Genomic DNA, 22,171 nt, shown 5'->3' on the forward strand with positions numbered 1-22,171 from the left:
GACAGACTTACAGGGAAGGGATGCTGACCCAAGAAGCCAAGTTACGTGTGTGTGGTCACAGGCAACATTTCTTTTCCATATTTGTGGTACAAAAAATAACCAGAAGAACAAACTTCTTCCCTTCCTCTTCCAAGGGCACTGGAAGCATGACTTTCTTAGAGTTCAAACAGAAAATCTCCAAGCCTCAAACACTGGGGCTCTTGAAAGATGCAATAAAGGTTAGACACCATCAGGTAGGTTTCGGGCAGTAAAAATAGAATGATCGAGTACCCATATGCGTACATACAATTACTGTGTATATGTTGACAGGTATCCCTTTCAAGGCTGTTCACATATGCATTTTCTCAACCATCACAGCAAGGCTAATGAGGAGGAAGGGTTACAGATTCTCATTTTCCAGACGGCAAAGAAAGTGCAATAAATTACTTGAAAAGCAAAACCAGAGAGAATTCTAAATTTTTGACGTACCCTGGGCTTCAAAGAGGGGCTGCCAAGACCTCGCTTTCCTTTCAGCTGCCCTTGGGAAACAGTTCACACACAGCATTTCCAATCTGAGGGGTGGCTCTAAAGGTTCTTTCTGGAACCGCTTTATTTGTAGAGGAGGGAGCTTGGGCCCAGAGAGGCCAAGAGAGCGGCCGCAGGTGTGGCCCAGGCGGAATCTACAGGTCTCCCGACTTTGTGTCTCGGCCCGCCAGGATCCTCTCTCTAAGGGATGATACAAATCACAGCACGCAGATTACAAATGTGAGATCCTGGACTTCTGTTCACGTCCCCCAACCCGCTGAGAGAGCCGGGGAGGGGGCTTTTCCAGGACTACCTCCGCAGCCTCTTCCCTTCGCCGCCCGCTGCGAGCCCAGGCCTTCCCCGGCCCCCGCGGCCCGCGCGCTCCCCGCCCCCCAAGCTTGACCCGAGCGCCGGGAAGGGGGCCTGGGAGGTTCTCTACCAACAAAAGGTAACAGGGGTGCCTGCGGGTCAGAACCTCCTCCGGGGGCTCTGGGGTGTGCAGTGTGCCCTTGTAAAAGACAGGGGTCTCCCGCAAAAAATCCAACCTGAAGGCAGCAGGGGGCGGTGGGGACGACCCCAGGCCAGGCCGGCGCAGGGCGCGCGGCGGCGCGGGGGGCAGCCGGGGGGCGGGAGGGGGCCTTCCCGGCAGGCACTCGGCCCTCCGCCCGCCCTTCCTCGCTCCCCTCCCCCACGCCCCTCCCCCACGCCCCTCCCCCACGCCCCTTTCCCTTTCTTTCTCTCCGCGGCCGGCTCGCCCCCACCCCGCGGGCGCCCGCTCGGCGGCTCGCCCAATGGCCGCGGTGTCGGGACGCGCATCAGCTGATCCGCCCGGCTCCCGGCCGCGGGGAGCCAATCAGGGCGCCGGGGGCGGCCCCGGCCGCCGATAAAGAGTGCGGGGCTGCGGGCGGCCGTGCAGAGCCGAGAATGGGAGAAGAGTGGGGCGTCTAAGCGGCACCCCTGGCCTCCTCGCCTCTCCTCTCCGCACCTCGCTCTCGCGGCCTGCCCGCCCTGCCGCCTGCTCGCCGCCTCGGGTAAGCGGCTGACCGGCCCGGGGGGCTCGAAAGTGACGCGCGCCGCCCCTGCCTCTTCCCCAGCCGCGGCGTCCCGGCCGATCGGCTCGGCTCGGCCCCTTCCCACCTCTCGCCCCTGCTCTGCGCCTCTGCGCCTCCGCCTGCGGGCCCTCCCGCGGGCCGCTGCCGCCCCCGTGACTCCTGGCGGGCCGGGGCTGGCGACTGCGGGGCGCGCATGTCGCCAGGCGTTGAGGAGGGCGGGGAGTTGTTTTGATCTTCCTTCAGCTGCTTGCGGCCCGAAGCGCCGCCCCTGGAGGCCGCTCGGCGGCGCGAGCCGTGGAGCCACTGCTTGCGCCCGGCGCCCCCGGCTCGGCTGTGTGGTGTGCGCGGTGGATGGAGTGGTCCCCCTGCGGGAGCCTGGCTCTCTCCCTCCGCGGTGGCGGGCCCTGGGGCGGTCCTCGTGCCTAGACGCCTACGTGGAGGCGAGGGGCCGTGAGGCTTGGTGGCGCGGCCCGCGCCCGCCACCGGGTCCCGGGGGCCTACTCCTGTGACTGAACAATGGGGAGCCCGGGGCGCGGCGTGGCCGGCGGGCTTGGCGGGTGGAGAGGCCTGGGCGGCCGGGCAGGGACAGCAGCGGCTTGCTGTCCCTCCGGCGGACACCCTCCCTTCCCCCCCACCCAGCCCCCGCCTTGGAGAGGCATGGCCCCCTGGGTGAGGCCCTGAGATACGCACCGGGGCCCGAGGGGTGGGGCGCCGACTTTCGGGACATTTAAGTGGGAAAAGGCAGCTCTCAAAGTGGATTATTCCAATTGCCCCGGGGGCGGGAAGCGGGGATCCTCCCCTAGCCGCAAATCCGCGAAGAAGACCACCAACGAAGAAGAAGATGACCTGGAGTCGCGGTCCTCGGGGTCCCCCTCCAACTGCTTCGGCTTCGTCGCCTATTCAGTGAACCCCGGAGAGAAACCGCGAGTCAGGATTAAGACCGCGAGCCACCAGCCTTCGTATTCCTGCTCGTCCGATCCCGACCGCTCTCCGACTCCCTCTCCCTCTCCATCTCCCTCGCCCAGAAAGCTCCGGTGCGTGGACCAGCCAGAGCCGGAGACCCACGAGAGGCGCGAACGCAACTCCAAAAGGAGAAGGGCTAAGGAGGGCAACCCCATCGACACAATTATGTGGTTGGGGTGAGTGAGGAGGCAGGGACGAGGACCCCGGTGCCTGAAGCAGCTGCAGAAACAGCTAAGAACTGCAAAATCCCATGCCATCCCGCCACCCCCGCCCCCACACACAAGATCTCGGCACGAGTTGATACAGTAGACTAGGCTGCTGACATCCAACTCGTCACGGAACCCAGCTGGCATCCCCGAAAAGAGCAGGAACCGAGGCTATTAAGGGAGAAAGCGTGGCTTACTGTCGGAGGTGTAGCGGTTTGGGGAGGACAGCTGGAGACGGGTTGTAACTTGCAGTGGGAGCTGAAAGGGTCAAGGGATTGCTCCTTCTAGCTTTTAAAGACAGGATGGATGTGGGGGGTGGGATCTGACACACCCCAGTCTGCTAGCGGGAATAGGCTATGGTAGTGGTTGTCTGCTAACACAACTCGACAGACAGCTTCTTTTCCCCCAGGGGAAGGGTGAGGCTCTTGGAAGGAGAAGCAGTTATGTTTTCAGCTGGGCAAACATGGACGGTTGCCCGTAGAAACTTTGCCACTGTACTTCAGAAAGTTGCCCAAGTCATTGGAGGGGAACAATGTGTTCCCTTTCTAGCCACCCTGGACTATCTGGGGAGGGAGGGGCGGAACGTTTCCTCTTGTGTTGAGGCTTGGTCTTGTGGCTTCAGTTTGTCTTGCAGGGGTTTTGTGGCGGTGGCTTGCAGTTTTTCAGCATGCCTCAGCTTTTGAAGCCCCAGATCCTTTTGATTTAGAAGTGGGAATGTCTTAGTTATTTGAGAAGTTCTCTGGTGTAATCTGGTCACTCTCAAACTCGAATCTACTTCCTGAGGGAGAACTTTGCCCCTGACTGATGGAAATTATGACAGTGTGCATCTTCAAGTCCAGCTTGGATCAGCTATTTTTACATCTTGGCCATTCTTTTAGGAAGCCGCCAGCCCTTTAAATCACATGGCTACCTTGTTTCATTCTACCAACTAAATGTGTGTGGAGGGGTTGTTGGTTTGATTTTTGCAGAAGTGGAGGAATCTTAAAGGGTTTTTTAAATTGATGCACCCTCTAGGGTGCAAGGAAAAGGGACACATACCCAGAAATCCTAGCAGCCAAGCCTTCCTAGGGCTGGATTTTACTTGGAGGTGTTATCTGTTCTGCAAATTTCCTGTGTCTGAACTTTTTTGTGTACTTTTATGTGTGTGTTTTGGGGGTTTTTCCCCTCTAGCATCTTAGTATGAAAAATAAAAAAATTCCTCTACCAATGATACCCTGTAAAAAATAGAGCTTAGTCCTCACAAGGTTAGATTCTAGCGTGAGGAAGTCTGTAAGGAGATGATTGTCTAGTATAAAACTGATCTCCCTGAAGGCAAATTAAATAAATATACTGTGCTGTTGAGTGTGTGACTTCCAAGGGGAGAGGCCACCACTCCCACCGTGACTTCTTAATTTAATTGTCTTTGTTGAGTCATTCCTGCAGAGGCTCTGTTTAAGAGTCGGTGTTCTTATTTTGTTTTGTTTTGTTTTTTGTTTTTCTCTCTCCAGAACATCTTCGACCATGGCCACCTCAGCGAGCTCCCACTTGAACAAAGGCATCAAGCAGGTGTACATGTCCCTGCCTCAGGGTGAGAAGGTCCAGGCTATGTACATCTGGATTGACGGTACCGGAGAAGGACTGCGCTGCAAGACCCGGACCCTGGACTGTGAGCCCAAGTGTATAGAAGGTGAGAGACTGGGCAGAGTGCCACGTGCATGCTGGGAGGGGAGCAGTGTAGTGGTGCGCAGAAGCCTGGGGCCAGACCACTAGGTTTGGCCTCTTTTTTATTCTGTTTGTGAAACTTTTCTAAGACAGGACTTTGCAGACTTCATTCCATGAACATTAAGCTTCTACACTGCCTCCAAGCATGACAACAATGGACCCTTTTGTTTAAATAGATTCTTGCCTATAAAGCCTGTATATTGAAGGAGAAAAGATTAAGTCTGGACTGGGAGAGAGGGGAGTTGAAGACTTTGCTGACTTGGGCACCCCTACTTAGTTGGCTCTAAGGTACCCCCAGGAACCCAGTTTGAAAACCACCATTCTAACTTGACTATGCCGTCTACTTTACAAACTCTTTGAATGCTGTTTCATACTCATGCCACTGAGGTTCTCGATACAAAGCAAAAGTGCTTTTAGTTAAGGCCACATTTGGTATTCTGTAACTGGCTGATTGCTGATCCCACAGGAGCTCTTAGGTGAGTTATGATTTCGTTTTGTTTTGTTTTTGTTTTTGGTCTAGAGCAAACCGTAGCCACCCTCCTCATGGTCCATCACCTTTTTCCTACTTTTAGGGTAGCTTACTCTTCTGATAATGTTCATATTTGAGTGAATGAATGAATGACTGTAATGTATTGTGCACCTGCTGTGGCACAGGTATTGGGCATCCCTGGAAATACGAGATGGGAGTCTGAAACTGGCCTTTAAAACATAACATGGAAAGTGGGTAAATGATACGGGAGTATCCTTGAATAAGATATCTTGCCAGTCATTTGTTTCCTCACCTATAAAATAAAGACCCGACTTGAGCTAGGATTGTCCATCAACACAGTGAGGGGATGAATTAAAGAAAGAAGCAACACAGAGGGCTACTGGGAGAAACCAGAGAATCTTTACTTCTGTTTCAAAGCTGAATGAAGACTGACGTACTGGTGATCTCCTTGGTGTCCAGTAGACTTTATTTAGGGAGGGAATGTTATTCTTAGATTGTTCCTGTGACTTCTTTTAAGAAAGTGATGCGGTAGGCTTACTTGGAACTCAGCTAGGAAGGACAGTAGGGCTGCATGCAGTTGTCTGGGTTTGCATATTAATGGTGGCAGTCATGCATCACTGCCTTTCTGGAAAAGAGAATATGGACTTTTGAAGATGGAAAGGTGGGTGAGGGGCTGTGCTCACGCCTGGAAAGCTCCTGTGCACTTTAACTTAAATTTTCCTCTCTCTTTTTGACCCCAGAGTTGCCTGAGTGGAACTTTGATGGCTCTAGTACCTTTCAATCTGAAGGCTCCAACAGTGACATGTATCTCGTCCCTGCTGCCATGTTTCGGGACCCTTTCCGCAAGGACCCCAACAAGCTGGTATTCTGTGAAGTCTTCAAGTACAACCGAAAGCCTGCAGGTGTGTGTAGGATGGGTATGGGTGCCCCCACCCCAGTCCATGAATTGTAAAGGCCAGGGGAGAGGATATTCCAGAATCAGTATTGGGAAGACCAGCCGATCTCAGAACTGCATCAGAAGTCTGAGGGATTGGGCACGCATCTCTCCATCCTCAACGTCCCTGTTCAGAGGTGGTGCGGCCCCTCCTGCCATCATCTCTTAATGAGTGCATAAAACAACACTGGATTCCTCTAGATCTGTTTGCGGGAGGAGCCCCCACGTCACAGCCCTCCTGCCTGCCTGCAGACTTAAGGAACGTGGATTCTGCAGTTAGAATGTTGGATTTGAATTCTAGGTCTGTCACTTACTTGCTGTGAACTTGTTTGGGGGCAAGTTCCTTTACCCTTGTACTTTTCAATTCCCCGATTTTAAAATGGGGGAAATAGTAAAATTCATCACATCAAGTTGTTTGAAGGATTGACTGGATTAACATGTGCAAATAATTGAGAACAATTGTATGTCGAATACTGGTTGTCTTTTCATTCCAGACAGCTTGAAAATACGAGCAACTGATAAACGTGTCTTTGCCTTAAAATTTGCTATAACTGCCCCTTTGGTTTTTCTCGTGCGTGCCAGTTCCTCCCAGTTCTCCGTCGTTCGTCTTTTTAAACAGCTGCAGTCTCACTTCTGTGAAATCTCTTGCTACACTCTGCCGGTGAGACTTCTTGGCAAGTCACTTGGTGACTCTGAGCCTTACGTGTCATCGTTTTGAGAGGAAGTATCGCATTGTGGTGAAGGGCCTGAGCTCTGAAGTCAAGACGAGCAGGGTTTCCTGACCGCTGCTTGTGCTGTCACCTGGGCGGGCTGCCTGCCATCTCCCAGCCTCGTGTTCCCATTTGTAAAAATAGACTCTTAATACCCACCTCACGGTTGTTAGGCAGACTCAGTTGTTCGTTTTCTTTAATATAATACCGTCTTAAAATGGTTCCTGGGGCGTAGGAACCTGTCCCAGTCTATAAGTTCTCTTCTAGTTTAGAAATCATTTGCAGTTGAGCTCATCACATTTTAATGTTTATTTTTGCACTAGCCAGTACTACAGAACTTAGCACTTTGTCTTCTGGAACGTAAGGCTCTTAGTAGACAAATGATGCTCAATAAAAACTGTAGATTGAGCTCTAAATGCCTGAGAAACCAGGACTAAGTCTGACAGCTAGAAGCTCTTGTGAATAGAGGATGTAAGTGCCTGACATTTGGTACTTGGGAGGGGGCCAGCTTGCAGATAAGGTGAAAAGTTGCTCTGTTCTGGGTCTGCTCCCATGTGACTTTGTTGTAACCCAGTTTAGTTATAAATAAAGCCTTTGAGAGTCTCCCTACAGATACATAATTATAGCTTCTCTCATTGTCCCCTCTTATACCAACGGGGCACAGGAAGGTTGACACTGGGTCATTTCAGCTTATAATCAACATCACAGGTGCGTGGAATCCAGGGACCATTTCCCATCCACACGGAGATTTGGTACATTTGTCCATACCTGTTTAACATCTGTGTGCTGACCCTTTTTTTTTTTTCCTAGAGACCAATTTAAGGCACACCTGTAAACGGATAATGGACATGGTGTGCAACCAGCGCCCCTGGTTTGGAATGGAGCAGGAATACACTCTAATGGGCACAGATGGGCACCCCTTTGGTTGGCCTTCCAATGGCTTCCCCGGGCCCCAAGGTAAGTCCCTTGGTGAGAGGTCAGTCTTGCTCCTCTCCAGGTGCTTAGTTTGCAAGAAAAGTCTCTCGAGAGAAGGGAGTGAATCCTTGTGGCTCAGAAAGCTAGGAGACTTTGTCAGCTCTGAGACTGGCTGAAATAAAACTGTAAAGAGATACAGCCCTTGTGTCATGCAAATCCAGAGGTGGCTGTTTAGACATTAACGTTGAGGGACAACCTTTGGCTTCACTGAGGATGTGGCCAAGAGGAGCCCCCTGCAGCCCCTCCCCTCCTTCCAGGTGAAGGCGCGGATCGCGATTCCAGGGAGCAGGTGTTGAGGGCTTTCTGGTTTCTGGCTTCAGGCTGTGCCTCTCACAGAGATAGGAATTTCCTCGGGGTCCCGCCTTTGACACCCCATCTTGGTGCCTCCGCATTTCCTCGGTCCCGCCTTTGACACCCCATCTTGGTGCCTCCGCAGGTCCCTACTACTGTGGTGTGGGAGCAGACAAAGCCTACGGCAGGGACATCGTGGAGGCTCACTACCGGGCCTGCCTGTACGCTGGCATCAAGATTGGGGGCACGAATGCCGAGGTCATGCCTGCCCAGGTGAGTGGCTCTGGTCCGTCACCTGCCCCACGCGGGGGCTTTTGCTGGCAAGGGCTGCTGTGGGGCACTGCTTCCTAACCCAAAACCCTCCAGGTGGCTTGGAGTAGAGGTGAGATGGGAACAAGTGTCAGAGCTTCTGGGTTGAGGTGAGCAGCTGGCTTCGCTTTAAAGGCCAGTCTTCTCTTTCCCTCTAGTGGGAGTTCCAGATAGGACCCTGCGAAGGAATCGACATGGGCGATCATCTCTGGGTGGCCCGTTTCATCCTGCACCGCGTGTGCGAAGACTTCGGGGTGATTGCCACCTTTGACCCTAAGCCCATTCCTGGGAACTGGAACGGCGCCGGCTGCCACACCAACTTCAGCACCAAGGCCATGCGAGAGGAGAATGGCCTGAAGTGAGTGCCACCCGCTGCTGGGGCCGCTTCACTCCCTCTGCAGGAATACTTGCCTGGGATGGATGAGTAAAGTGACCCCCTCGGTTTCTGCCTCCACTCTTGGCACTCTGCTTCCAAAATTGTCTTCTAATCCTATCGTTCTGTTTCTACCTGAAAAGTACCCCCAAATACTCTAGAGGCAGGATTCAAGGATAGTGATGGGGGAAAGCTGACACAGATTAATGCATCTGAAAGTCTTTAGTAAGAACGAAATGAATAACAACACAAGCTTATGAGTGAACTTAATACCTGTGGGTGGGAGGAGGTCTTTGATTAGGGCCTCTTCAATCACCAGATGCCATCTGCGTGCCCAGCAGTCTTCTGAGCACTGAGACACACAGGTTACAAGGCAGATGCTGCCCTCCTGGAGTATTTGTTCTCCTGGGGCCATGTTTTGGGGAGTTGGACCTTGGAAAACAGTCTTTGGTAGATGAGTCACTCCATTCTTGGAGCCATACCTGCTCCTCTGCGCTTGAGGTGGGTTTCCTGGTGGCAGGAACCCTGACCTTACCTGTTTCCTCAGGTACATTGAGGAGGCCATCGAGAAGCTGAGCAAGCGGCACCAGTACCACATCCGAGCCTACGATCCCAAGGGGGGCCTGGACAACGCCCGGCGCCTAACTGGATTCCACGAAACCTCCAACATCAACGACTTTTCTGCCGGCGTGGCCAACCGTGGTGCTAGCATCCGCATTCCCCGGACTGTCGGCCAGGAGAAGAAGGGTTACTTTGAAGACCGTCGCCCCTCTGCCAACTGTGACCCCTTTGCGGTGACAGAAGCCCTCATCCGCACGTGTCTTCTCAACGAAACTGGCGATGAGCCCTTCCAGTACAAAAACTAAGCAGACTAGACTCGTAGCCATCAGACCCCTCCTAATTCTGCATCCCGCTCCCTCTCAACTGTCATAATAGCTGTAACTCAAAGGACGAAATATCATGGTCTTTTTTTATTCCTCATGCCCAGTTAATATTTCTTGCTTTCTTGGGCCAGAATAGAAGGGTCACATTCTTAATCTCCTCACCACCCCCCTTTTTTTTCCCCCTATCACTGAAGCTTTCTAGTGCGTTAACGGGGAGGGGGGCGGGGAACCATAACCACTGCTTCCACTTAGTCAGATACGTTTGTCCAGTAGGCAGAGCTGTCTGGACAGAGAGCATAGTGTCTGTGCAGGGAGTGGGGAGAACGTTCTCTGAGTGGTAGCTTGAGTGGGGGGCAGGGGGGGCTGGCTGTGATTAGGTTAGGACTTCCCTTCTTGGTGCGAAGTCCCCTTTCTTGCAAGGTTATAACGAACTTCTATTAAAAGTGAGAATTAGGGGAGAAGGCAGGGTGGGAATCAAGTATAAAAATGCCCTCGATCTCTTGGTGTGGTGCTTCCCTGGGACTACACGCCCGGACAAGCTCAGCATAAATGGATGGATAGCCCTACCTTAAAAGAAAAAGTCCTTATTGCTTGATCCTCCATTTATAACACAAAGCAGAGTAGTATTTTTATATTTAAATTTAAAAACAAAAAAATTATATATATGGGTGTGCAGATGAAATGTGTGTTTTTCCTAAGGCAGAAAAACCGTTCTGGTCACCGGGAGCCAAATTTGAGCGGAGGAGTCTGATTAGAAATAAGGATCTCCTTTTGAGTCGGGGTGAGGGGAGGAAGCGGTGCCATTGAATATTGGCAGTTCAGGGCTGTTACTCCCTCACTACCACCCCAGGGTGTCTCTGTGCCCTGCCCACCCTTCTGGAGGAGTGGACACTGGTCAAAATTAGCAGGTGGAAAGCCCGTGATAGCAGAAGCAGACACCTGAGCCCCGGGACTTTGGTTTCAAAGACACACGTGTACTTGTACACGCAGGTTTGGAAATACGAGTTGGCTGGTCAACTTAAGCATGTTACTGACAAAGGGGTATTGGGGTAAATTTCTGGTGGGACTAGCATGTCACTAAAGCAGGCCTTTTGATAAATTAAAAAGTTTTTTTTAAAAAGCAAAACAAGTTTAGATTTTAATCATATTTGTAGGGTTTCTAAGTCTTTGTTTTACAGAATTGCTTGTTTGCTTCAGCTGTCTGTTCCCATCTCTGCTCTTGGAAGAGACGGGGACATGACTGGAGTCAAAACACTTGTAATTTTGTATCCTGGTGTCAATTCTCTTGAGTGTGAAATATTCCCTTCCTTTGTTAAGATTCCTGAGGAGTTATTTTTTTCTTTTATAATAAAAACAAACCCCACCTTCATCCCTACATTTCCCCTCCTGTTTCTAGCTGTTTCTGTGTTGGCTGCGGTGGGTGGGCTGTGGTTTTTCTCTCACCATGATGACTTCTAATTGCCATGTACAGTATGTTCAGAGTTAGGCTAACTCCTCATTGTAAACAAACTGTGTTAACTGCCCAGAGCAGCTCTTATAAATCAACCTAACATTTATAAGATCTCTTCTGACTTGATTCTTGTGATTCCTTTAAATCCCTATGTGCCATTTTGTTCCCTTCTTTTCCCACCAAAAAAAGAGATTTTTTTAAAAAGAGGCATAGTAAGTTCAGGTTTACCTGTTCTTGGAATTAAAAAACTCTTTCCTGAGTCATGTTGCCAACCAGCTCTTCCCCACGCTTTGGGTATTTGTGATACCTAGGTTAAGGCATCTCCCAGCCCTAGAGTTTTGTAATAGGGGACAAACCCCAACCTTCCCCTCCCTGCTCCAGAGCTTGGCTTTGCCCTACCATGCTACCGTGTTGTTTTGAACACCTCTCTGGCTTAATTTGATAGTAGCCTAAAGTATTGAGTGTGTTTTCAACTGATCTCTGTCCCTACTGGTCACTCTGCCCGGCTGCCAGTGACTGCATCTAAATAGCAAATACTGACTGTGCTGCTACCCTGGTTAAAAGCCTTCTAAGGCTGGCTGCGCTGAGGGCCACCCAGACCCAGATAAGCCCGGATGTGCTGTTCCTTGCACTGGACCAGTGAGCTGCTTGTGCTGTCCCCCAAAACTCCACACTGACACCTCTGTGCCCTTGCTCTCAGTCCCTTTACTTAGAAATACTTCCGCGTCCTCCCAACTTATGCTACCTTAGTTCATTTCCACACCAGGCTGGGCAGGCGCTCCCTCCTGCTCCTTGGTGCCGTGCACACACCTCTAGCAAAAGCACTTCCTCATCCAACACTTTATAACCTCGCAAGGTGCCAGGTATTGCGGGCAGCAGTAAATTATTGTCTTTTAAAAGGCGGTGCCCTGTATTAACTGTCTTAAAAGGTGGAGGTTGCTGGAGACTGTTAACAGCACATTTAGAGATGACAGTTTTTGGGGGGCAAGTGTTTATTGCTCTAGTCTTAGGTAATCCTAGACATGTGCATTTTTTCTAGAAAGGTTAGCTCCTGACATAATTTTCAAAAGCAGGCTGACGTTCGCCTGTTGCTTTGCCGAGTGGTCCCAGGTTACACCATATTTTGGCATGATTATTAAGAGTGCCCTCTGTTGCTCTCAGCATTTTCCTGGTTTTGCTGATAAATTATTTCAACTGAAGCTCTGCTTCCCTCTCCCCAGCTGCAGGTGGCTTCCCCAGGGCTCTCCTGTAGTCCTTGGCCACGTGGGTACTGCGTTAAGGCACTTTGCCTTTGGGCTCATTGTAACCGAATCTCGACAGATTACCTGAAAGGGAATTTTAAATGAATGTGATCAGGATTTAGGTGGCAACAACCATTGTATTTCCTTCTCCACCCTCTTACCTAGAGTTAGCTTTGACCTTCAGTTCACAGTGCAATTCCCTTGTATTTCTTAGGTGTTTTTTATAGCTCATTTAGCAGACACTGGGTTACGCGATATCTTTATCTGTAATAGATTAGACAGAATGACGGCCAAGCCTTCATTCAGCCTTAAAGAGACAGGCCAGTATTCACAAAAGGCGTTCTCAGTTTTAAACACGAGTCCCTTCATTTCATCCTGCCAGTTACTGGTAAGAGCTAAATGACAACACAAGCTAATAGAGGAGTGTCACGGAGCTAATAGAAGATTCCAAAGAGCTCCTTGGATAATTATTACTGAGGCCATTTAACAAGCCAGATCTGTGCTGCCGGCTGCCACGCCACCTACACAAGTGAACAAAAGAAGGTCCTAAACAAATACATGGTGCCCAGGCTCCAGATACCTTGCCAAAGGCTTCATTTAGGTAATTCCAGCTACTCCTTGGCCCTTATACCAATGAAAGGTGCAAAGTTTGGAAAGTCACTTGCTAACCCAAAGCCCATCACTCAGTAGACTTTCTGATTGCAAACTTCATGAAGACAGGGAGCCTGCTTTCCTTTCTCAGGACTGTATCCTGACCCTTCTCGGTGCCTGCAGAACTTGTTTAATAAGTTATTTTAAAGTAATCAGTTTTGTGAGTTCTAAGCCCAGAGCTCTATTGGGTGGTGTCAGACCCACAAGGTCTTAGTGGATTGGCTGTGTTTTCACTCTGGCCATAGCACCAAGGCAAAGTTCTGTTTCACTGAATTTTTAATGACTGCTAGCTTGGTTAAGTCTGGCTGAGGTCAGGCTCCCAAGAGCCCCACGATGCTTTATGAGTAGTGGCAATTCACGTAAATCCAAAAGCTTCAGGCAAATTGATACTGTAAACAATTTGACCTGATCAGAGCCGTTAGCTCAATCGCTACCCACTCATTAAAAAAAAAAAACAAACTTGATTTTATGGTATTCAGATATATGCACATATACAAAATGCAGACACCAAATAAGGGCATATGTAAGTATGTACACATGAGATACACAATACAGGTATCATGAAATTTTTGCCAAAGCCATAGCACCTTATAAAGGAGACAGGAACTTTTATCTTTTCCAGAAGGAGGACACATTCAGGTGGATTCACTGAAAAGTCCTGAGAAGCCATCACTAGGAGTGGGGAGGCCAGACATAGAAGCTATGATCATTCTTAAAGCATGATTCTACCGCCAACCCTTTCGGATCCCACACTCCCCTGTGCTTTATGGGCAGGAGGTTCTTGGGTGCGGCCAGCTAATTGTTTATCTATGATTCACTGCCCAGAGAGCCCCTGCTGTAAAGGGGGTGGTGTCCTAGTGCCCTGATACAGAGGAAGTGTCTCTGCAGTTCCTACTGTCATTTGATGACTTGCTTTTGGAGGGCCTTGGCCCTCAGCGTGTTGTCCTCTTTCTCAAGATTTCAGGCTGAGTTACTTGCCTTGTCTTGGGATGGCAACCGTCTCAGCTTCCTGGACTCCTCCGCCTTACGGTGTCGTCAGCAGATCTGCTGAGGTCCACTCCAGATCTAAAGCCTGCACGAAAGCCGTCCTGCAACTGCCTTTCGATAAAGGTTCAGAGTAACTCCTCTCTTGTGACTATTTTTCTGCTCTACTGACGTTAAATGGAAGAGGCATTCAAGATACCTCCAAAATTTAATAGATAGAATGAGGACAAAATAAGCATGATTTTTTTTTTTTGGTGTTTTTGGTGCAAACATATGAGTGATGGGGTCAAGTGAGTGGAAAGTCTCTTCCTCTTCTTCATCGCCATCCCTCTTACAGCTAAAAGTGTCACTGGCATCACGAAATGGTATGAGACTTCTGGGACTGTTGCTAGCTTATCCTCAAGTGATTTTGTGATTTTGGTAACTCAACTCAAATAATGCGGCATAATGAAGTACAGAGTCATGTTCGTAGCAGGGAGGAAAGAAGGTTTTGTTTTTTTGGTTTTTTGTTTTTTTGGGGGGGTTTGGTTTTTGTTTTGGAAGAAGTGAACACTTGTCTGGTTTCTGGGAAGGAATTTGTGATACATGAGGAGTTAAGTTCTGAGAGACAGGAAATCGGAGAATCCACTTCTCCATGGTTTCCTTTACAAGAGGGAATCATAAAATAAATGTAGGGGGTTCCTCTCCCCAAACCACCTTCCGCCAGACTCATGCCTAGGTGGGCTTAGGAACCAGAAACTGCCATCCTGTTAACATCTTTGCATAAGTACATTATGGCCTAGCCCACTCAAGGCACTCAGCCGTGTAAACCTTTGGTAAATGTTTGTTGAATTAACAGAAAGGTCACTACCAGGGTCAGTGGCTAAAAGAAGTGGATGGAAGACTGGGGTGGAGGGTGGGGGTGGGAGGGCAGTTAATTCACAAGGATTAATCTTCAATGTTAATGATTTATGTATGAACGTCCCCACTCCTGTAGTTAATCCCAAATTACTAGTCCAGAAATACTCTCCTCCTCCTGATCCCAAATGTAGGGCCTTTGAGGGTGATCATCTCATCTGCTATATCCCAGAAGCTGCTGACACTTGCAGGTTCCTTCCTTCCCTTGGGAGGGGACAGTTGGGAACACACCTAGACTATGTGGCACTAAATGATTCATTTGTACAGAAACTGCCACCATCCTTATAGAATCAGCCTGAGATAAGCTATGGACGTCGCTGAAATTCCTTCCAGATTTAGAATTCTGTGCTGTGAACCATGAAGCAGCTAAGGGATGGATTTGCTTTCTTGGGGGATGAGTTCTCTTTCAACTTACGGTTACTTATCAAGGTTCACAACTGAATTCAGAAAGTCAGATATGTTGAAGAAGTCTGAAAGAAATGAACAAATCATAACTTTAAGCAGTGTTTCTTTTGGGGAGAAAAAATGAGGCAACACTTTATCATTTACCCATGAGGCAACATGGGTAATAACAGGAATATTTAACCATGCAGTGATTTAAAACTCATTTCTTCTAGGTTAGAGAAAACTGTTTCTCCTGCACTAGACAATGATCTTCCCCAGAGAACTAAGCCCAGTACTCGCCATCCCTGAGGGGCAGATACATATAACTTGAAAACATTTAAGTGTATTATCCATTGCTGCAGAACAAATTACTCCAAAAATGTAGCAGCTTACAACAGCAAAAACTTATTAATCTGATACAATTTCCTGGGGTCAGGAATCTGGGAGTGACTTAGCTGGGTGGTTCTGCCTCAGGGTTTCTTTGGAGGTTGAAGTCAAACTGTCAGGGCTGCAGTCTATGAAGATTTGACCGCCCTGCAGGATCTGTTCCCAAGCTGAGTCACATGACTGGGCAGGAGGCTTCAGTTCCTTACCACTCATGACATGTCTTCAGAGCAAGCGAAGCAAGAGAGAAAATGAAAGAGAGACAGACACACAGAGAGATGGAAGGCACAGTCTTTTTGTCACCTAATCTTGGAAGTAATAACCCATCACTTTTTTCATTCTCTATACGCTGGAAGTGAGTCCCTAAATCCAAGCCACACTTAGAGGAAGGAAAGGCTCTACCTCTTGAGGGGAGAAATATCAAAGAGTTTGTGGGCAAATCTTTAAATTGATCACGATGGGCAGCTTTGGCCTTGAGACAATAGTAAAGACTGAAGCGTTATCCTGCAGAGAAAGTCTTCTATTCAAGGTTTCTGGTTTCCTTCTTTCAATTCCTGTTCTTAAGTGTACCCTCTTGGCTGTCAGAGAGCAGAATTAAGGATTTCCAGTTCAGTGTCCACAGTTAATTGGGAGGGAGGGGTAATTTGGTTACTTCTCTTCCTTTCTTCCTCCCAAACTGTAGGACAGTCCTCCGGGAGCCATTCAGGGAAGCTGGAGCAGGCAAGAAGATAGAGGAAATGTTTCCAGGGACCAAAAAAGCCCCAAAGTGTGTGTTTGTGCACGGGAATAAGTCCCCAGACTGGACTCCGTCAGGCCTTCCAAAGCCGGCTGTAACCTCCGCGTTCATATTAGGTCCACTACAAGCCCAGACCTGCATGCCCCTCTGCGAGGTATCTCCTTTCCATCAAAGACGCCCTTGACAGTCATTGCAATCCACGTTTCACCTGGACTGAAACGTCTGGAGAAGACGTCTACACAACGAGATCGATTCTCCCTTTAGCCTAGGCCACACTTTCTCTGATTCTACAAAGTGACTTAACAGATCAGCCCTGCTTCTGATACTTAGGAAAGAAAGGCAAGTCCCCAGCAGAACGCATATAAATCCAGAAACCTCAGAAGACTTCTATGTTCTTGACACAGCATTCCCAGGAGGGACCCTTAAGGGCTTGTACTAATGTTTCTGCCCGAAGAATCAAGATCTGGGAGCCAGGGCCATCGCCCAGGGAACAAAGTTAACGTAAGTCACTTCTGGGAGCTTGAAGCTATTGATATGGCCCTGCCTCTCTGTCTACACAACTACTGAGAAACCGAGAAACATTTCTAGGGGCTACTAAACTAATGTGGATTGTGCAAAAATTTCAGCAGAGATGCCAACTAAGAATTCCAGAGGTGGTGACAGAGCTTGGAAAGAATGGAAAGGTCTTGCCCTAGTTCTCACATTTACTTAATCACTGAGTGTCTTTGCCACTACCTACTCCATCCCCACCCTCCCTTGTACTCTGACACATTCTTCCTCTGCCTTTTAACAGATTGGAAAGCTCCAAGACAGAGTTGGTCTCAAGAGAGACTTAGATGTCTGGTGCCCTCTGAGCACGTAAGCCCTTTTCTGCTGATTCTCCTTGCAAAGCGTCCAAGAAAGCCCAGAAGTGCCGAGCACCAGGCATTTTCTTCTCCTCTGGGTTTCACCCAGCCTGGCATAGCAGGCAGCAGAGTTACTCTGCTTTCATAAGCCATATTTTGTTACTAAAATCTTGAATGACACTAAGCCAACTCAGAGGTCACAACAGAAGGGAGGGGAGGGACAATCAAAGAAGTGGCGAGAGGATACAGAAAGAGAACAAGAAGGGAAGAGGAGAAAAGAGAAAAAATGGAGGGGAGAGCGGAGACAGCGAGACTATTTAGTCTCTCCTTCATAAGTTCTTGGTCTCCAGCAATGGGATATACTACTCAAAACGTGCTTCTCCCCTCACTTGAGCTGGGCAGGCTTTCTCCATCAGTTCACGACGTGGGGGAGCTTGCTGAGGCCAGCTGCCTGCAGGCACCACCCGGCTCCCATTGCCGTTCCTGTTGGAGGCTACAGCTGCCTGGCGTGGCGTATCATGGAGTGCTTCTGGTGGAAAACTGGCACAACACCGTCTGTGTTCACCCAGCTTACAAAACAGTTCCACGCTGACCACATGAGTCCGGGGCTGGTCAGTAGGGAAGCCCCAAATGGTCCTGGAGACCTAAAGCCTTTTTCTTCCGCCGTATTTCAGAAGATTAGGGCCCACTATCACCTGCTTCCAGGAACTTGGGTCGACATCAGCCGCAGGTGCCAAAGACAGGGCAAAGGGTTCCGAATTTGTACCCACAGAATGTCACTTTGTTTCATTTGCTTTAATCAAATTAAATCTGAAGCCAAGAGTAGTGATGCTGACGTGTGGATGGCCCACATCTCTGTGCCAGGTACCCAAGGAATCCTCTCTTCTCATCAGCGCATGCTCAGTGGAAGTTTCGTTAGACTTTGGTGCTTAAAGATGTTGGTGCAGGAGTTTGAATCCTGCAATATCAGAACTGGAAGTCTACCTAGGGCAATCTCCCCAAACTCTATTGTAGGTTATTCCCCTCTTGGATGCTCTGGTTAAAACAAACAGAAGCAGTTAATGGACAGACTCCCCCTAAAATGTGCTATAAATACCATTTGTGTGTTCGAAGTCTTCCTGAAGCCTAACCAGGGACTCGGGTTAAGGACTCCTGCCCCGCAGCTCATTTCGTGCAGCCTCCTAGGTTGAGGAACCCTTGTTACAGGATCCATTATAGGCGGTCATGCACTTATGCTCAACCTCTGTAAGGCAGGGAGGTCACTATCTCCTGCGGAAGCCCTTTCCATTTATTAACTGCTTTGTTTTTCCTTATGATGAGGTAAAAGTTGCTTCTCTGTAGTTGTTTGTTTTTCGTGTTTCTTTTCTTTCTTTCTCTCTCTCTCTCTCTTTTTTTTTTTTTTTTTTGCCTTTATCCTCATTCTGCCCTCTGAAATTACACAGACCCAGGAGGCTAGTCTCTCTCTTTATAGGACAGTTCTTGAGAGATGTGAAGACCGGGCTCATGTCTCCATTGGGTCATTTCTTTTTCACATCAGACATTCCCAGTTACTTCTGTTCTAGAATGACTTCCAGATCCTGCCCCAGCCTGGTCTTGCTCCTCTAGACATTCTCTGGATCACAGATCCAGTTCTAAGAGGCTGATTCCCTAGGACGTTCTAATGGGTGTGATTTCAGAACAGGTGCCTGCTTCTCCCATATAGACACCACATTTGTAATTAACACAAGAAAAATTTCGCTGACTTTTTGAAGGTCTTAATCACACCTGTCACTTTGCAGTCTATTGAAATCCTTGAGAGAAGGGGATAAATTGCTCCAACATTTGTGCTCTTGATTTTCAGGATTTCATAAGGATATGGATTATCCTTGTTACATATCACCTTGCTAACTTTGGTACAACTTTTTCGAGCCACCGTGACCTTTTTGAATTTATCTGGTTTCTTCCTCTTTGAGTCACTGGCAGATTATGTAACTGAATTACTATAAATTCTTCGGTCAAGTAAATGACAAAAAAAAAAAAAACAGAATGGAGGCAGAGACAGACAGAACATTCTGCTGTAAATTCTGAAAGATTTCCTTTGAGGCTGGAATCATTTATCTATCAATACTCTATGAATATTGGTTGTTCACCAGATACCAATACATCTAACTTTCGTTTATCCAGTTTATATTTTTTCAGCATGTTAGTTTGCTCATAAGAGATTTTTTTCAAATGTCTTACTGAAATCAAAACAAATTTTGTCAAAAAGTTTTTGCCCTTGTCTACTGGTTTAGTGACACTATCAAAGAAGAGAGAAAGAAAGAAGAGGAAAAAAAGAAAACAAAAATCTGGCCAGGTTGTCATGACTTTTTCTTAGCCTATTTGTCACAATCAGGCCTTTTGTTACTGATTATCACTTAAAAATTTGCTTTCTTGATTCTTCTAAACTTTTACTGGGATTAAAAAGCTTACCAGGCTCATTACCAAAATTCGTATTTTAAAAAGTGAGGGCAACACTCACCCAGTGTACAGTATCCTGGCTACCCGTCTGCTAAGGTCACTGAGGATGGCTCCAAGAGCAGGTCAGCAGGTAGCCCTCCCCTCCCCTGCGCCCAGCTGGCCCCGCCGCTCGGCCAGCAGTGAGCTGGGATTTCTGTTTCTTTGCCGCCAGGGTTGGGTTGCTAGGTGGAAATCTGAACCTGGGTGGAAACCTGAAACTACCGGAAGGCCACTTCCCCAGCGGTCCGTAAGTGAAAGCTCAAACACTCTAAATCTTTCCGGGGGAGGGGACAGAGGGGTCCCCAAGAAAAGGAGCCTCAGAGAAGACCTAAAGTAAATATTCCCTAAGACAGAAAGAACGTTGATACTGCTTGCGGAGGAGGCGGGGCGGGGGTGGGGTGGGGATGGTTGGGATCCAGGAAGGTGGAAGGACTTCCTAAGGGAAGGACTGTAGGGGTGACCGGAGGAGGCCGGACCACAGCGGTGGGCAGGCCACCTGCTTGTAGGAGAATACGGGCGCTGACGTCACGGCTGCTGCAGCCACTTGCCACCTCTCTCTTGTGGTCTGCGCACCGGGTAATTCTCCGGAATTTACTTCCAGTCCTGGGCGGGGCCAGGGACCCAGCAACGCAGGCTCAGAGCGCAGCGAGCGCTCTATTTAAGGGAGGCGCCCGGGCAGCTCTCGGGTTGTCGGGGCAGCCAGAGGACTTGTCCGCGGGCTGCGTTTGCAGAACGGGGACTCTTCCTTAGCTTGTAAATCTGTTTGGAAGGGCTGAGTAGAGACTCTGAGGGAGATGAAGAGATTGCTGGAGCCACCAGGCCTTACCTCCGCATCACTACTATTGGCTTGAGATTTAATTTAATTAAAGCAAACGAAGTAAAGTAACATTCTGTGGGTGTAAATCCAGAACCCTCTACCCTATCTTTGGCACCTCCTTCTGGTATCTATTCAAGTGCCTAGTAGATACCCAACACATGTTGTTGAATGAGTGGATGAATTCTCATGGAGCTGAGCTATTCATTTATATCCCTTTATCTTTTGAGTATGTGCTTTAAAAAAGTATAAACTACAGAAATCTCTCTTATAAAAGACTATCTGTAAAGATGTTTTTCCAAAAAAGTACCCCCCCACATTGATAATTACTGCATGCAACTGACATTTAACTGCACAAAAACCCTATGAGCTGGTGTTACGATTATTATTCCCATTCTACAGATAAGAAAGCTGGAGGGAAGGTAGAGCTCAGTGGGAGAGCACCTGCTAGCATGCACCAGGTCCTGGGTTCAATCCCCAGTACCTCCACCAACCAAAAAAAAAGAAAAAAGAAAAATGAAATAAAGTAAAATACTTATAAATAAATAAAACTAATTACCTCTCCACCTCAAAAAGAAAAAAAAAGGCAACAACAAAAAAACAGATAAGAAGGCTGAAGCATATAAAGATTAAGTCACTTGCCAAAGGCTGCACACTAGTAAGAGGCCCAGTTAGGATCTGGTTCCAGGCAGTCCGGTTCCATAGCTTCCTGGACCCCCCTCTGCCATCTTTTAATGGCAGTGGTATTGGTGAGGACATGGTAACCGTGAAAGTGCTTTGTAACTTGCACAAAATGGCATCAGCATATATTAATTCTAGTTATAAGAGTAACAGAGCCCTTTCTCCTGTTTTAACTTTCTGTGATGTGGCCACAGTTTCATTTTAGAACCTGTGTCCTTGGTGCCAGCCCCTTTGCCTTCATGTCTCAGAAAGAGAACATTTCCAACTCAGGGTAAGTTGGACTTCTTGGTGCCTTGGTCTTCTTCCTCACAGAGCTGGAATCACCCAGTTTCTATTTTTAATTCAAAATGATTGGGAAGTGACTTTATTCTGGGGCAGAGAGGGGAGAGATCAGAGGAAGATCCTGAAGGCAGCACAGGGTTCCCCCACTTTATGAAGGTAGAGGGTTCCTCTGAAAACTTCCCTAAGTCCAAATGGCATAACGCGATGAAGCAGTCACCTTAGGACACATCTTGCTAATGGAGGCACAAAATAAATCGAGATAAAGCACAGATGCTCACAGACGCAGTTCAAAGGTACAGCGGTTTGATGCTGAGATGCTGAGTGTAGTTCCTGGAAAGGAATTTGGCCGTGCCCCCCTCACTGTTTAAGGTACCCACTGCTTCTACAAAAGCTCCTGCAAGATGGACCCTGAACACTACTTTCACTTTTCACCTTTTTTTAGTAGAAGCAAAAGCTCTCTTTGAATTTCCCTCAGTTAGGAAAAGTAGGTACTGACGTAGGTTTTTCCAATAGTTGGAGAGCGTCAAGGAGCCTGGAATAAAGTGAACTTTTGAAAAGCGGGGGATACCTGTATGTCACATCCATTTTAGCTTTCCTTTGTGATCTGAAAAGACTGAGTGTAATGAGAGTGACTGTATCGTAGTCTTAAAGCACTGCAACACGGGCTAAAATGACCAGATGGGTGAGGAAGGAAAATGAACAGCTTGAATTTCCCTCTCTGATTCTCACAGATTCTCCAGGCTCCTCATGCCTAAGTACATCCTAGGAGCTAGCAGGTAACCTATTGCGCCTTCAGGACATCCCTAAAAGAGGAGGTTCAAGACTCCTTCCCCAAAGGAAGAACACAGAAACTATTTTGTCCTGAGTTTCCTCAGAAAGTGCTTTCTAGACCTCCTGTTGCTACAGAGCTGGTGTATTTCTTGACCATGTAACTTTTGCTTTTCAAAAGGCA

General features: G+C 48.4%; 1 protein-coding gene and 1 long non-coding RNA gene across 4 annotated transcripts; one reads left to right on the forward strand and one right to left on the reverse strand.

Moving 5' to 3' along the window:
* Positions 1–552: 552 nt before the first annotated feature.
* On the reverse strand, positions 553–2,387 carry LOC116284882 (uncharacterized). The gene is made up of 3 exons (XR_012062675.1): positions 2,247–2,387; positions 1,642–1,986; positions 553–705 (listed from the first exon to the last, which is right to left on the reverse strand). It is a non-coding gene; the product is annotated as an uncharacterized lncRNA (long non-coding RNA).
* GLUL (glutamate-ammonia ligase) lies at positions 1,377–10,767 on the forward strand. 3 transcript variants are annotated; one of them, XM_072945994.1, is made up of 8 exons: positions 1,387–1,535; positions 2,582–2,695; positions 4,213–4,391; positions 5,657–5,818; positions 7,371–7,517; positions 7,972–8,099; positions 8,294–8,493; positions 9,056–10,767. In XM_072945994.1, the coding sequence occupies exons 2-8, from the start codon at positions 2,685–2,687 to the stop codon at positions 9,372–9,374; spliced, it is 1,146 nt and encodes a 381-aa protein (XP_072802095.1). In that variant the 5' UTR covers positions 1,387–1,535; positions 2,582–2,684; the 3' UTR covers positions 9,375–10,767. The 3 variants fall into 3 exon arrangements, with proteins under 3 accessions (XP_072802096.1, XP_072802095.1, XP_072802097.1); XM_072945995.1 differs by lacking the exon at positions 2,582–2,695 and having other exon boundaries at positions 1,377–1,535; XM_072945996.1 differs by lacking the exon at positions 1,387–1,535 and having other exon boundaries at positions 2,464–2,590.
* Positions 10,768–22,171: the final 11,404 nt, after the last annotated feature.

Source organism: Vicugna pacos, chromosome 21, assembly GCF_048564905.1.
Source record: "Vicugna pacos chromosome 21, VicPac4, whole genome shotgun sequence".
NCBI lineage: Eukaryota > Metazoa > Chordata > Mammalia > Artiodactyla > Camelidae > Vicugna > Vicugna pacos.

What these genes read in the sequence shown, in the direction of transcription:
- GLUL (XM_072945994.1), top strand. An exon ending in TGAGCCCAAGTGTATAGAAG is followed by an intron (nt 4,392 to 5,656) that starts GTGAGAGACTGG and finishes TTTTGACCCCAG; the next exon opens with AGTTGCCTGAGTGGAACTTT. An exon ending in CGAGAGGAGAATGGCCTGAA is followed by an intron (nt 8,494 to 9,055) that starts GTGAGTGCCACC and finishes CTGTTTCCTCAG; the next exon opens with GTACATTGAGGAGGCCATCG.